The sequence below is a fragment of the Coptis chinensis genome, chromosome 3, assembly GCF_015680905.1.
Source record: "Coptis chinensis isolate HL-2020 chromosome 3, ASM1568090v1, whole genome shotgun sequence".
NCBI classification, from domain to species: Eukaryota; Viridiplantae; Streptophyta; class Magnoliopsida; order Ranunculales; family Ranunculaceae; genus Coptis; species Coptis chinensis.
In genome coordinates this window covers 20,055,222-20,070,181 of record NC_141458.1, presented here as the reverse complement: position 1 = coordinate 20,070,181, position 14,960 = coordinate 20,055,222, and the positions used below count along the sequence as shown (strand labels likewise).

The 14,960-nt window shown below is 34.8% G+C and overlaps 2 protein-coding genes across 2 annotated transcripts; one reads left to right on the top strand and one right to left on the bottom strand.

Moving 5' to 3' along the window:
* Positions 1–2,773: 2,773 nt before the first annotated feature.
* TPR1 (Tetratricopeptide repeat (TPR)-like superfamily protein) lies at positions 2,774–6,973 on the top strand. The gene is made up of 5 exons (XM_086600999.1): positions 2,774–3,119; positions 4,714–4,893; positions 5,460–5,586; positions 6,070–6,183; positions 6,644–6,973. Exons 1-5 carry the CDS (start codon positions 2,898–2,900, stop codon positions 6,757–6,759), a joined length of 759 nt encoding a protein of 252 aa, XP_086457125.1. The 5' UTR covers positions 2,774–2,897; the 3' UTR covers positions 6,760–6,973.
* A 1,271-nt stretch (positions 6,974–8,244) lies between these two features.
* On the bottom strand, positions 8,245–14,426 carry LOC147508514 (putative clathrin assembly protein At5g35200). Its single transcript, XM_086600998.1, is given in 17 exon segments — positions 8,245–8,874; positions 9,415–9,521; positions 9,602–9,677; positions 9,784–9,960; positions 10,704–10,781; positions 10,886–10,966; positions 11,084–11,149; positions 11,224–11,254; positions 11,256–11,287; positions 11,367–11,417; positions 11,559–11,642; positions 11,950–12,050; positions 12,151–12,292; positions 12,712–12,809; positions 12,936–13,005; positions 13,106–13,258; positions 14,294–14,426. Coding segments are annotated over 16 exon segments (1,644 nt in total). The 5' UTR covers positions 13,208–13,258; positions 14,294–14,426; the 3' UTR covers positions 8,245–8,526.
* Positions 14,427–14,960: the final 534 nt, after the last annotated feature.

Here is a 14,960-nt window from a genome sequence, read left to right as displayed (position 1 = left end):
ACGTAAACATACTATATCTCATATCACATCATCTCATTTCTTTTCTATTTCCCATCAATATCTCATTTCTCTTTCTCTATTTCTCTTTCTTTATTATCACATCTCTTCTCTTCACTATTATCTCTTCTCTTCACTATTTCTCTTCAATATCTCATATTTCTAATCTCTCTCTCTCTCTCCTTAATCTCTCATCTCATTTCATTTCTTCATTTTTTATCCTCATTATCTCATCTCTCTCTCTAATCCGAAATTTCGACAATTCCATCATAAATTCCACACAAAATTTCAATATACTATAAATTTAGAACTTTTTTTTATTTTTTATTTTTTTTATCCCAAACACATTTAGTCTAAATTAGTGTGTTAGTGGGACCTTTTTACATCTAAAGCAACAAATCGGGCCAGGAAATTAGATTTTTATGTTCGATTCTTTGAATTTTGAAATCGGGTTTTTTTATTATCCCGATTGATTTTGGTTTCGGATAGGTAGTATAAAGTAAAAAAAAAAAAAAAAAATGCATCAGCATGCCGCCATAAGACAATTAAATTTCGACAATTCCATAAAATTCCAATATGTTTTAAAATTCGGAAATTATTTCATTTTTTTTTTATTCCGACTCTAACTTATTTAAATAAAACGTCCAACTCTACAGTAATTTTTCATCACGTCATTAATTTTATTTGCCTTTTTTGTCCTTACTTTATTGCTGTAATTACATATTTTGTCCCGTCAATTGGATTTTTTAATTCCAATTTTGCCCCTAATAATTTTCGATTATTTCAAATATTCTAAAAACAAAAGGGTGTAATAATGGATTGTATGGAAAGGTTAAAACGTAAACATACTATATCTCATATCACATCATCTCATTTCTTTTCTATTTCCCATCAATATCTCATTTCTCTTTCTCTTTCTCTTTCCTTATTATCACATCTCTTCTCTTCACTATTTCTCCTCAATATCTCATATTTCTAATCTCTCTCTCTCTCCTTAATATCTCATCTCATTTCATCTCTTCATTTTTTATCCTCATTATCTCATCTCTCTCTCTCTCTAATCCGAAATTTCGACAATTCCATCAGAAATTCCATACAAAATTTCAATATACTTTAAAATTTAGAACTTATTTTTTATATTTTATTTTTTTATTTTTTTTATCCCGAACACATTTAGTCTAAATTAGTGTGTTAGTGGGACTTTTTTACATCTAGAGCAACAAATCGGGTAAGAAAATTAGATTTTTATGTTCGATTCAAATTTGAATTTTGGAATCGGGTTTTTTTATTATCCCGATTGATTTCGGCTTCAGATATGTAGTATAAAGTTAGTGTAAATTGAGAGTTGCACAATCAACCAAACCATGAAAGCAAGCCCACCAAAAGCCCAATCTATGTGGCAATGTTGATTTAAAAAATTGCAACCGAATCTCAGTCAAAATAAGCCAACCAACCAAATTGCAACCGATGGGCCTGTTTTTTTCGTATTTATTTTATGCTACTTATCTGAAACTGAAATCAATCGGGTTAATAAAAAAACTCCGATTCCAAAATTCAAATTTGAATTGATCATAAAAATTTTAATTCCCGACCCGATTTGTTACTCTAGATGTAAAGAGGTCCCACTAACTAATTTAGACTAAATGTGTTGAATTTGTCGGAATAAAAAAAAAAATGAAATAATTTCCGAATTTTAAAACATATTGGAATTTTATGGAATTGTCAAAATTTAATTGTCTTCTGTCGCATGCGCGATGCGACTGTTTTTTTTTTACACTTACTTTATATTACCTATCCGAAACCGAAATCAATCAGGATAATAAAAAAACCCGATTCCAAAATTCAAATTTGAATCGAACATAAAAATCTAATTTCCTGGCTCGATTTGTTGCTCTAGATGTAAAAAGGTCCCACTAACACACTAATTTAGACTAAATGTGTTCGGGATAAAAAAAAATAAAAAATAAAAAATAATAATTTAGACTAAATGTGTTGAATTTGTCGGAATAAAAAAAAAAATGAAATAATTTCCGAATTTTAAAACATATTGGAATTTTATGGAATTGTCAAAATTTAATTGTCTTCTGGCGTGCGCGATGATTTTTTTTTTTTTTACACTTACTTTATATTACCTATCCGAAACCGAAATCAATCAGGATAATAAAAAAACCCGATTCCAAAATTCAAATTTGAATCGAACATAAAAATCTAATTTCCTGGCTCGATTTGTTGCTCTAGATGTAAAAAGGTCCCACTAACACACTAATTTAGACTAAATGTGTTCGGGATAAAAAAAAATAAAAAATAAAAAATAAGTTATAAATTTTAAAGTATATTGAAATTTTGTGTGGAATTTCTAATGGAATTGTCGAAATTTCGGATTAGAGAGAGAGATGAGATAATGAAGATAAAAAATAAAGAGATGAAATGAGATGAGATATTAAGGAGAGAGAGAGAGATTAGATATATGAGATATTGAGGAGAAATAGTGAAGAGAAGAGATGTGATAATAATGAAAGAGAAAGAGAGAAAGAGAGAAAGAGAAATGAGATACTGATGGAAAATAGAAAAGAAATGAGATGATGTGATATGAGATATAGGATGTTTACGTTTTAATCTTTCCATACCATCCATTATTACACCTTTTTGTTTTTAGAATATTTGAAATAATCGAAAATTATTAGGGGCAAAATTGGAATTAAAAATCCAATTGACCAGACAAAATATGTAATTACAGCAATAAAATAAGGACAAAAAAGGCAAATAAAATTAATGACGTGATGAAAAATTACTGTAGAGTTGGACGTTTTCTTTAAAGAAGTTAGATTAGATTAGATTAGATTAGATTAGATGCAGCAATATAAAAGAAGTTTATTTGATTTTTTGTAGATAAAAAAAAGATGGTGGTGATAGTATCTGAGACAGGAGGAGCTGATGATGAGAATGAGACTAGAGGTGAGTCAACTGAACAGGAAACCATAGTTAAGGAAGCAGCAACAGAAGACTATGAAACAGCCAGTGAAGGTGAAGAAGAAGATGCTGATGCTGATGCTGAAGAACAACCTGCCCCTGCGAAAGATGACTCTTTTGAAGATGCACTGACAGATGAAGAGTTGAAACAGGTACATTTTTTTTATATCACTTGAGTATTTCTTATTCAGAGATTTCTAGCTAAAATTTGGTCATTCATACATAATAATAATAATAATAATAATAATAATAATAATAATAATCGTGTGTGGCGTAATATAGTGTTGTGGAATAAATGGCATTCAACCACATCTATCAGTTGAGAACCGTGTGGGCGATAGCAAACGTTGAATCTCTGTAGTATGTGTGTTCATGTGGTGATAAAGGTTTAACATAGCAAGTGAAAAGAAAATTAGTAAAAACATTCAACCATGTAGAATTGCACCACTTTTCCAAATGTTGCACAATTCTTAACAAAAACTTCAATGTGCACAACAAACACTAGTCTTTCGAGGTTCAAAATTGGGAAAATAAGAAATCTACAAGTTTAGTAGTCTAATCTTGCAATTATATTGTTATGTAGATGATTGTATATCATTATGAACATTAAACTTGTAAAATTGAAAAGGGCACATATTGTTTGTACATAGGAAAGAGAACTTATTGGAACTGATTCTTTGTATCTTTTCGGAACCACATGCATTCGGATGTCATGAAGTAGGATGAACTTAGACTGAACTTTGTGAATAAGTAATTATCTGGGATATATCAGTCGTTTTTTTTCCCTAGGAGGGACAATTTCTGTGGATAAGAATAACTGCTGTTTTGGAATAAGGGTATACTTGTTGGGATTGTTAACCATTTGGAGTTGGATGAACTAAGATTGCATATTGTGAATAGGAAAAATCTTGTTATTTCTTCAACAATTTCCTAAGTCACACTGACACGGATATGCGTTTCAGTGTCCTACACGGCGCCTATATTAAGTAGGACACTGGGATACGACATATTAAAAGGATGACTGTTACCATTCTTTAATTACAGAATAAATTCTTGGGATCAAGACCTTACAAAGTGCCTCCTTACAAATAAATAGCCATGAAAATGGTATATCATGGATTGTAACTATGTTAGGGATTATTTTCCTAGTTTTTTGGGTATAAAGGAAACCCTAGGTTGAAATCATTATGCACAAAGCGTGTCGCGTGTGCCCGACACGTGTGTCTGTGTGTTTGACACAGATTTTTTTAAGAATATGAAGTGACCATGTTACTTAGACAATTTCTGATCATTAGTGAACCCATCACTAGGATTAGAAGCCAGATGACGTCCTGACCCTCTGTCAGAGATAAGTAACAAATTTTCATGAAATTCATTAACAATGTGTATGCACATTTTCGAAATTGCACTTATCTTGTATCCAAGTCACGATATTTATCCTAATCGTTCTTTCTTCTTTTGTTCAAATCAGATACTAAAGGTATGCTAGATAGCTAGAGATGCTAAACACCCAAGGCTATGGGATCTTACAATTTGGAAAATAAGTACATATCACAAAAAAGAATAAGATTTTTAGAAGCTTCTTTTAAAATTAAAAAGTAGTTATCAGAAGAACCAAAATCCTTGCAATCTAGTCAGTAATTTCATCTCTATAACGTAAAAACCTGAATGGATTTTATGGTGACAATCCCTCTGTTTCTGGTGCCTTACTCAGGATTCTTATGTATTGTATCTCTTTGGATGCAGAGGGCCCTAGCTCAAGCTAATGATGCAAAAGCTCAAGGCAATGAACTCTTTGGAGCTGGGCAGTACGAAGACGCATTGTCAAAGTATGAGTTCGCTTTATATGTCGCTCCGGAGGCATCATCCTGTGTGGAACTTCGTTCTATTTGCCATGCGAACCGGGCAATATGCTACTCAAAATTGGTATTTCTTTATTTTCAAGTGTATAAAAAATTAAAATAAGAGCGTGACTGAGATTTCATTTTGAGCGTACTATTTTTAACTTTTTATCCAGTTGTGATGAACATTAATCTGTACTCAGGAAATATGGTGTGACATCTTCTTGTAGTGCACTTTCAGTTTTTCTTTTTTTGTACTTTCACATTAGATATTAAAAATTCCTTTAATAATTGAAATGAATTGTAATATGCTGATGCTATGAGCCTAAGACTCCAAAGTTGTCATCAGTGTTTAAGTATCTTGTTGTTCCTTGCTCTGGAAACTACAATAGTGGTGCGTGTTCCTATCATGGTCACTGTTATATGTACTCTGTTTTATTGAATTTTGGCTTCAAAATGTATTTTTCAACCTTTCTCCTTTTATTGTTAATGCTAGTTGTGCTGGCTACTGAAGATAGATTCTTAATGAGTGTTTCTAGTGAACGTCTTTGTGGTTTCTATACCGGTTCCTAGTTGTTTATCTTTTTGATTTATTTTCTCTTCATTGAGATACTCATGGAGTTTTGTAATCTAGAAACTTCATATTTTCAGGGTAAATATGACGACACCATTAAAGAGTGCACAAAAGCTTTGGAGTTCAATTCTACATATATTAAAGCTTTGCTTAGAAGAGGAGAGGCACATGAAAAGCTTGAACATTTTGAAGAGGCCATTGCCGGTATGTCTGGATGTTTAAATGTTTTCAAGATGTATAACACACTTACACACATAATAAAACCAATGGCAGATCATCCTGGTTAGGAAACAACCATACATGCACAGCACGTAGGCGAACTCTGTAAGTGTTTTCGTAACTGTGACATTGGGATCATGTAGAGATAAGATAAGTCTACAGATGACTTCCAGTAATGATGGTTATCTCATCATGTATTCACATCGATGCAAGCTGACTCTGATCCCTGTAACAGTTTAACCTATCCAAAACTGGTTAAAAGCCGAGAAATCTGAACCGCTGCTATAACTTGAGAATTTGATTTAGCAGTTACTCAAACATTTAGTTGCTTTTGGGAAAAGGTAATACAAATTAGGAAAGTAGTCAAAAGCGTCACACTATTATAAAACATAGGAGTCAAGTTCTTGCACTTAAAGCAATTTGCTGTTGCTACTTTTTGAAACTGGTGCTTTCATTTGTCTCCTTGAGATATGAAAAGAACCTTGGAACTGGATCCCTCAAATGACCAAGCTCAAAAAACAATACGCCGCTTAGAACCGTTGGCTGCAGAAAAACGTGAAAAAATGAAGGAGGAGATGATTGGTAAGTAAAGAAGTAATTTCCTTGAGATTGCATTGTTTCCTATTATACAAAGAAGCCAGAAATATTCAAATGACGCATCCAGTTTGCAGAGGCAAAAGTTTATAATGCTATAAGCTTTTATCATAGTACTGAGAGATAATAGGCTCTGACTCCTTCAAAGTGGGAAATGATTTTTGTGAAAAAACTGGTTTCCAACAATTATGCACAAATGTGATTTCATATGCAAAATATGCACACTTTAAAAGGTTTGCTGCCTGCTTAAAGAACTGTTCATAGTTTAAGATTAAAAATTTCTGAAGGACAAATGGAATCCGAACTCCGCTACATTTATCATTTACTTACATTGGTTAAGAACATAATGAAGTTCAGATTGTCTTGATCATACTGTTACTCTTTACTTTCACAGTGACTCTGCCTTCTAAAGACTAGTTTAACTGATTTAAGTTGGTCTGTCTTGCAGGGAAGCTAAAGGATATTGGAAACGGACTATTAGGGCGCTTTGGAATGAGTGTCGATAACTTTAAAGCAGTTAAGGATCCAAACACTGGATCATATTCCATCTCATTCCAGCGCTAGACCGACATGTGGATCGTTCTGTTGAATTTCCCATGAAAAGATTTGACTTTGAAAGTTGGAAAGAGAAATAGGAAGTTAGAGATAACGATCATAATTCTTTACATGATTAGAGGGAGCAGTTTTACAGATTTGGGATGTAAATGGAATTATGAACCAGTTGTACATAGACTTGTTCTTGTGGAGTGATTATCTATACAATGTGTTTTTCTTTCAACTTTTCGAGGCATTAGACAATTTACCGCGCCTTTGAGTTTGTATCTTGCTTAGGTAGGCTCAGGTACAACTCATTTTAAGTTTGTATCTTGCTTTTAAGTCGAATCCCATAAGAAGAGGTTGAATAACGTGGTCTAATACTCTAATCCACTTTGACGTAAAGCATGAATCTGCAAGATTCTTGAATGTTTAGATTGATTCTTACTTGTGTGAAGGCATTTAGGAGAGAGTGCTATGGTCAGGAGTGAACTTTTCACCTAAAATGAACTCGGCAACAGAATCGCAACATTTCTGCTGTGAGTCCAGTGACTAACATTTCAAGCTCATCTGATTTATTAGAGCATTTCTAGGTGGAAGTATCACCTGCACATTTGCCTCCACAATTCGGAATTTTGCGAAAAACCATTTCTAGGTGGAGGCAAATGTGGAGGTATCACCTGTTTATCCGTGGATGCAAATTTGGGGTTCTCCACAATTCGGAATTTTACGAAAAACCATCTCTAGGTGGAGGCAAATGTGGAAGTATCACCTGTTTATCCGTGGATGCAAATTTGGGATTTTGGATACGGATGTGGATGCGGCACGATAGTGGTAGTGTCGTGCGCCATTTCCAATGTCACGTGGATTTTTTTTTTTTAACTTTTTCAATTTGGTTGTTTTTTTACTTTTTCAACTTGGGCGATATTCTTGCGATAGTAGGGTTTTTAACTTTGTCAATTTGCGATAGTCAAGTGATATTAGCCGGTGGTAGGTAGGTCCTACTCTAAATTTGCCGCTATTATTTGCTTTCACCTCAAAATTTGCGGATACTTGCCCTAGAGATGCTCTTACTTCCATTTTCTTTAGTATACACTGGATGACAGATGTACCATAGAAAGAATGATAACTTTGCTCACTTTGCTGTTCTACACAACGCTAGATTACTAAACTATTTTCACGTTGCAATTATTTTCTGATTGGTAAACTAGTTGAACCTCCCTTGCCAAGAACGATAAATTCCAAAATGCACATTGATTTGGATCCTTGAATGAATGTCAGATCTGAGACACGACGATCCCTGTTTATGATCCTCATTCCTCACTTACGAAGTGCTTGACTGGAAACGTGTACTCATGCACAGTATTTGGAAATGCAATAGCCAATAGGACTCCTACCCCAGGCACGAGTGAAATACATGGTTCCAAACTCAACAATGTTAGCTGAGTTCAGTCTCGCTTTTTTTTTCCATGTGTTTTCAGCAAACTGAAAATTACTTTTTTTTCAGTATAGATAGTGGGAACCAATTAACATATTCCTTCAAATGCAGTATGGAAATTAACGGCCAATTTCTACGAGATCTTCTATTATCCTGTTCCATACACTGTACATCTCTATCACAACTTCGTAAAGCACACCCCAAAATCCCAAATGAAGATGGGGTGGGAAGTGCTCTAGTGAAAGCTGTTGAAAGAAGGGCAACTGCATCATTCACAGCTGCAAATAACAAAATATCTACAACTCTCACTTCTTGCTTATATCTGCACATTCTTTTTTCCTCCTGATATGGGTCATCATCTAAATAAAGCTAGTGTAGGGACTCTGAGATTGTCCAGCTTGTACATCCTGTCCGTCATACGGGTTACCAAAGGGATTGGTTGGATTCTGGCCAGCCACAGACTGTTGCTGCTGTTGATGTTGCTGCTGCATCATAAATGCTTGCTGTTGCTGCGCCATGTCAGCCAACTGCACATTCGAGGGTGGAGCAACATCGTTTGATGCATAGAACGGGTCGTGCATATACTGGGTAATCTCAAATGGATTAGGGGCCACTTGTCCAGTGTGGTACGTCCCATTCTGATTCGTTCTTCTTGCCATTGCATCTTCGTAAAGACTATCCAGAGTCAGTTTGTCAAGCCCACCAGCCTAAAAGTGAGAAGGTAAATCAGCAAAGAAACCCAAAGCAGTTGAATTACAGTACATTCTTGCAAGGTTGCAAGAAGGACTGCATAAATTCATAACAAAGTCAACTAGAATAAAAGTAAGGGAAAAAATCCTCTTCTCGCGGGAAAAGCACTGAAACTAGAGACCATTAGACAGGACTCTGAACAAAGAAACCAAGGAGTCACTGGATGCACTAGCCATTTAATCTGAGATCCCTTTCTGCCTCGAAGCACATTAAGCTTATACCTTGAGAGATGACTGGAGGTCCTAGCTTTAATGTTAAAGATTCAACTAGTTTGCAAGTCATAAAGGTCTGCAGCCAATATTTCAAACACTGATGCATAAAGAAAGAGGCTCGCAAAACTTGAGTTTGAACTACGGCTTAAGCTTTGCAAGGATCTGAAGTGATCTAGAAGGTCTTTTAAACTACAGCTTACGAATAGTACTACGAAAGACATCCACCAGACAGAAATAGCAACTAGCACCTTTCTCAAGGTTATGCTAGCAGATGAAGTTTCTTACCAGTTTACTCTCTGCAACAACAGTTGAATTGGAGCTTGGTGTGGTAACAAGTGCAACCTCCCATCCAGTAGATTCAACCGGAACATTTATTGCATTTAATGGATCTTCTGTATTGTTATGAGCAAAATGAGTACACAAAAAGAATTCGGTTAGGTTTAATTAAAAATAAAATAGTGAACTCATTTACCAGAATTGATGATTGCAAGTGCATGAGCATTTTTCTCCTCCAATTCTGTAGCATCCTGGCTTATCTCATCCAATCCCTGGAAAAATCATATAGATTGGTAGAAGGAAATATTTAGTTTAAAAAACATAGCAAATTAAAGATAGACCAACATCACTAAGTAAAAAATTTCAACATGCTCTTACCAAGAGATCAATAATAGGTGGTGTTAATGGATCTTCACTTGGCATGGTTGTTGAGGCCTCTGATTCTGTAATTGAAGACTCAAAATCTTCTTCAACTTCTTTCTCGCTCTTGGGCTTGATTGACAAAACTGAATCTGGAGTCCCTACTGATGTACGGGCCCCTCTATCATCACTGACCTGATGACGGACAAAAATGATATAACGTAACAAAGTCAGATGTACCTCTATACTTGTCTACTATGTTCCAACACATTTATAGCTGAAGTAAAATGGCACAAAGAAGATCGACCACATCATCCATTTTCCACCAAAAAATATGACGATCAACAGATTACCACTAATCGGGCCCATTGAAACAATAGATTCAGAATAAAAGTAGGTCTGCACCAAATTTTTACAATACTCTAGGTGGTATGTTCAACTATAATGACTAATATCATGGAAATGTTACTGTACCACAAAACAAAAAGAAGCTGGAAAAAGTCGGTTAGAGATCGGGCAGGGGAGAAAAGTAACATGATAACAAATGAAAATGACATTTTACAGCTCCAAATAAAAATCACTTTGAAATAAAAAGTATGCACACATATAATTTCTTAATAACATGCAAATTATTTACCATTAAAAAAAAATCCATGTACCTCGAGTTCTCACAAGGATTCCACACACATAACTTTTCACTAAAAAGATATGTTATGTATCATTAGGCAATAAATACCAAATTTATGATCAATACAGAGCTTAGAATATCTATTGTAATCATTGGGCAATGTCACTACACGTCTAACTCTCTCATTCTCATTAATTAGGTTTCCTACACCAGTTTTAGTGAATTTTCTTATGATTTCTGGGACACAGTTTTTACTAAATCCAGCTTCTTATGTTCACAAAACTGTCAGAGTGATAGCATTCAACCATACCCCATTCCATGTAAGCATTAGGGGTCGTGGAGCTTCCTTCACATACTCTTCCATTGTAGTGAGAAATGATGCTGGGGGCTGCAACAGAAGTGTAAAATAGGTAGAGAGCAGACATAATAAAGGATGAAAAAGAAATAAGTAGAAGATGGAATATACCAACACAGAATTTGGAGTTCTTATACCTGCTCAATCTTAATAAACTTCTGCTTCCTTCCAAATTCAAGGCTCCTACAGGTTTCATAGAATTCAGATAACCTCTCTGACTGCAGAAAAACAGAAGTGTTTTGTGAGTTTAAAAGAAAATGCAGAAAAATGATTCGAAAGATAATAATACCAGGATATAGAATGTTTCCAAATCTGATTAGCACCAAGACTTTTACCTGATTCCCAGTCTTTTTATAAATTTCAAGCGCTCTAACAGCATCATGCTGCTGCATCTCAAAGAACTGTCACAAGACTGACTTAGATACCATTCGGAGAAAATGTCAGGGACAAAACGAGGACAGGACCAAAACCTTACCTTGTCAACCAGATTGAGGGTAGCTTCATTTTATTGCATAAATCCTCACACTTTCACTTGCAACCTGGTAAGCATGACAATAAGATAGAGTCAAAGGCTACAAAACAACGTAAAAACAGTATATGCTTCAGACAGATGCTTACAAGTTGAAGGGCGTACAGAATCACAATGTTGTATACAGCTGCTCCCTCTGGCTGAAGGAGTGATCCATCAGTATTAATCAGTCAAAAAAGAAAGAAAAAAATGTGCATATCTATTTAGTATATACAATATGCTAGGAATATTGAGTGGAAAACTTTTACACCTGATGTAAGAAATCCATGCATAAAAATTACCTGGCATGCAAGAAGTCTAAAAAGAAGCTGTTGCAGTGCTGGTAATTGCTCAAGCAAGTCAGGAGTGTCAAGCTCTCTACTCCGCTGCCAACAACACATCACAGAAACAAAGCTCCCACTATAAATGATTACAGTCTATGACAAGCCATTCACATTCATTCTTTGTTTTGCAGAGAAGAATAATATAAAGAACCAACACAATGCAAGTGAACCATTTGGAAACTATTGATATGCTAGAACTCTTTAACAATATTTGTTCTGTACAATACAACTTGCAAGCTTCATAAACTTGTACACACTGGGGGACATAAAAGGACATTGTAAAGCAAAGACTTTTAAGTATGCATAAATATACTACAAGACAGAGCATAAATTCGGTAGATCTGCTTACTAATCTATCTGCCTCAACATCGTACTTGAGTATGCGAGAACACTCTAAACGCTCCTCCAGGTATAGAGCATACACACGAACCCAAGCAGAGTAGTCCCACGCTAATGACAAGATAAACATTAGGTTAGTAAGATCCTAGAATCTACCAACACATGATATTACTAAATTTTGATTAAGATCAACTCTTCGAAGTACTTTTACCAGTTGGACTTGATTCATCCTTGAAACGCGATAAGTTCAGCATATGACCTCTGTTTTTGCTATAATTTATGAGCTCCTCTCGAAACGTTGGATCAACTTCTCGTAGCGCACGGTGTATGACAATCAAAGTTTTCAGGGCAACCTGAGCAAGCAGATATGAGTAAGCTAGAGTATCATCAAAACAAAACTGATGAAATGCAAAACAGGACAATGAAAATAGCATACAAAACTGATCAAAGTTTTTTTACTATTTTATAAAACTATTAAGAAGTTAATTAAAATAGTGTGTTAAAACGGGACAATGATCGAAAGGCATGCAGATTAATGTGGTTAAAAGATATTTGTTGGATAGAATCTCCACAAAAACATGAGGTTCAGATACAGAGGAGATTATGAAAGGGAAAGAAGAAGCTACAAAAACATGTCGACTGGATTAGACCGAAAAGAATGGGTCCATCTAGTTATAGAAGATTTACTTTAAACACCAAGCTATACAGGGTCTAGTTAAGTGGTGTTTCGATAACAAAACAATAAAAGGGACAAAAAAGTAAAGGTGCTTACTGCCCAGTTGTGTGTTTTTGAAAGACGTTTAGCAAGAGCATAGATGCAATATGCAACATCGGCTCGAGGTCTTGAAGACGAAATCGTGGAAAAAATAGCTGTCAAAACAAACACAAACTTTCTGACATTAGAACAAGCAAAACTTAGAAGTAAATATAACATTAAAAAAAGCTTTATCATTATGTGTGTTAAAGAGTATGAACTCAGGAAAAAAATTCACTCACTGCTGATATGCTTCTCCTTTGCTATATGTTCAACGTGGTTTGTGGCTTTTACAATAGCAATATCCAGTTCCTGGAAAAAGAGCATCAGCTGTGAGGAACTGAGAAACCACAGAACAATTACAAGAGACATAATTAAACGTACCAATTAGATAGTGCAGATATGAAATCACCTTGTATTCACTGTTCACTTTTGCCAACCCAACCTTTGTGGAGTCCTTTAAAGCTCCTAGAGCCTTTCTTAGGTTTAATTGAGTACTACCAGTCCCCGCCATGACGTAGAATTAAGAACACATGTTCTGAAGAAGATAATCAATATGCAAAACCTGAATAGAAGAGCATCAATTTGTCTGTTTGATTTTTAAAATAGATTTTATAGTGTTTCTATGTAAAGGACTTTTCAAGAGTCACCGTAACAATTCTAAGTTCTAGTATATAATAAGAGCTGGATGAAGTGATCCCTACCTTCTAATAATTGCAAATAGTATTCAAGTATTACCATGCTAAACATATATGTTCTATATACGTTTCTTACAACATCCTATATATACTAACTTCCTAACTTTTTATTTGCAAGCACAGATAGCCCAACCAACCAACATTCAACAAACAATATAGAGTATCTACGTTTCCACACAAGTCGTAAAAACCGCTAACTTCTCCACATGAGCTAGGTGCCCAATGGTATAATAGATACAACCTTACTATCTGCCGCATGCACCATGGTGCGAAAATGACGACTTCTTTTTCAGTGTTCAGCTAAACCAAATTTACATATCCCTTATTATGGCCCTATTAAAGCAGTTATCATTCTTGTTCGACGTCAATACCAAATCTCTAGAAATCTGTTTAACAACCACAAAACTATCTAAAATGTTGTCTTCTCGTTTAAGTTATCAATATGTTCTTGGGAACAAAACTATCTAAAATGCAGCTCATTATGAACTACAAAAGTTTCTATCTGAGTAGATTAAGCCATCAATGGACTTCATAGTACAAAATTAAGCCCCTTTTCTTGAATAATTCGTATAACTAATACAGTGACAACCTAGAGGGGTTAATTTAAGTGTTAGAAGCCCATGCATTGCCTACATAATCGCGCCACATTGTACCCTACGACAACGCAATCTACTATTTCTTCATCTTTAAGCTCTACTTAAGCTTGCTTGTTTTCTTGTTTTGTCTCAAAATTCAGCTGGTTTAGTTGGCATAATAATATTTAATTTGGCATAATCACAGAAATATAAAAAACATCCTAATAAAAAGAAATACAAGATACATAAAATAATGTTAAAAGGATTCAAATGCGGCAGAAAAATGATTAATATTTGAAGAAAGCGTGAAGAAAAAGAAGGGGTTACCTGTAGAGAAGCTTCGAATGCAAGAAACGAGGACGAAGAATAAGAGAAAGAAAGAAAGAGGAGTAGTGTTGTTGCTAAAAAGAAAGAAAGAAGGGGGGTTGGTTGTAATTTTGGCAAAGAATATATATATTTTGCATGCATGAATAATGATGAGTTGGGAAATTTTAAAGCCAAACCAGCTGTACTTGCTAAATCCTAAGTCAACATATTTTTTCTCTCTGACAAATTTAATTGGGCTTCTAAATTCTAATCCAGCGCTATTGAATGTATATATCCATTGGTCCATTGGAACTTAGGGCCACTAGAAGGGTATGTACTGGCAATTGGCAAACAGAATAACTTTGTGGACATCCACTATTTGCTGTCCATATGGCCTCATATACTGATTGGTGGAGACGCTGCCCACCCAAAACAATTGCGATCCAGTGGCGTCATTATATAAATGGGTTAGAGACATGCCTATAAAACCTGATGGAGGTTTATATTGTTGGTGATAATGAAACTTTTTATTTTTTTATTTTTTTATTTTTTTGGTCATAAGGTTTGGAGATCTAAACTTGGCAGATATACTAATCGGAAACAAAATTTAACTCTCAACACAACTAATAGTATAGTTTCAATAGTGTCGCTACGAGAGTTTGCAAATATGGAGAATGTGATTGAAAAT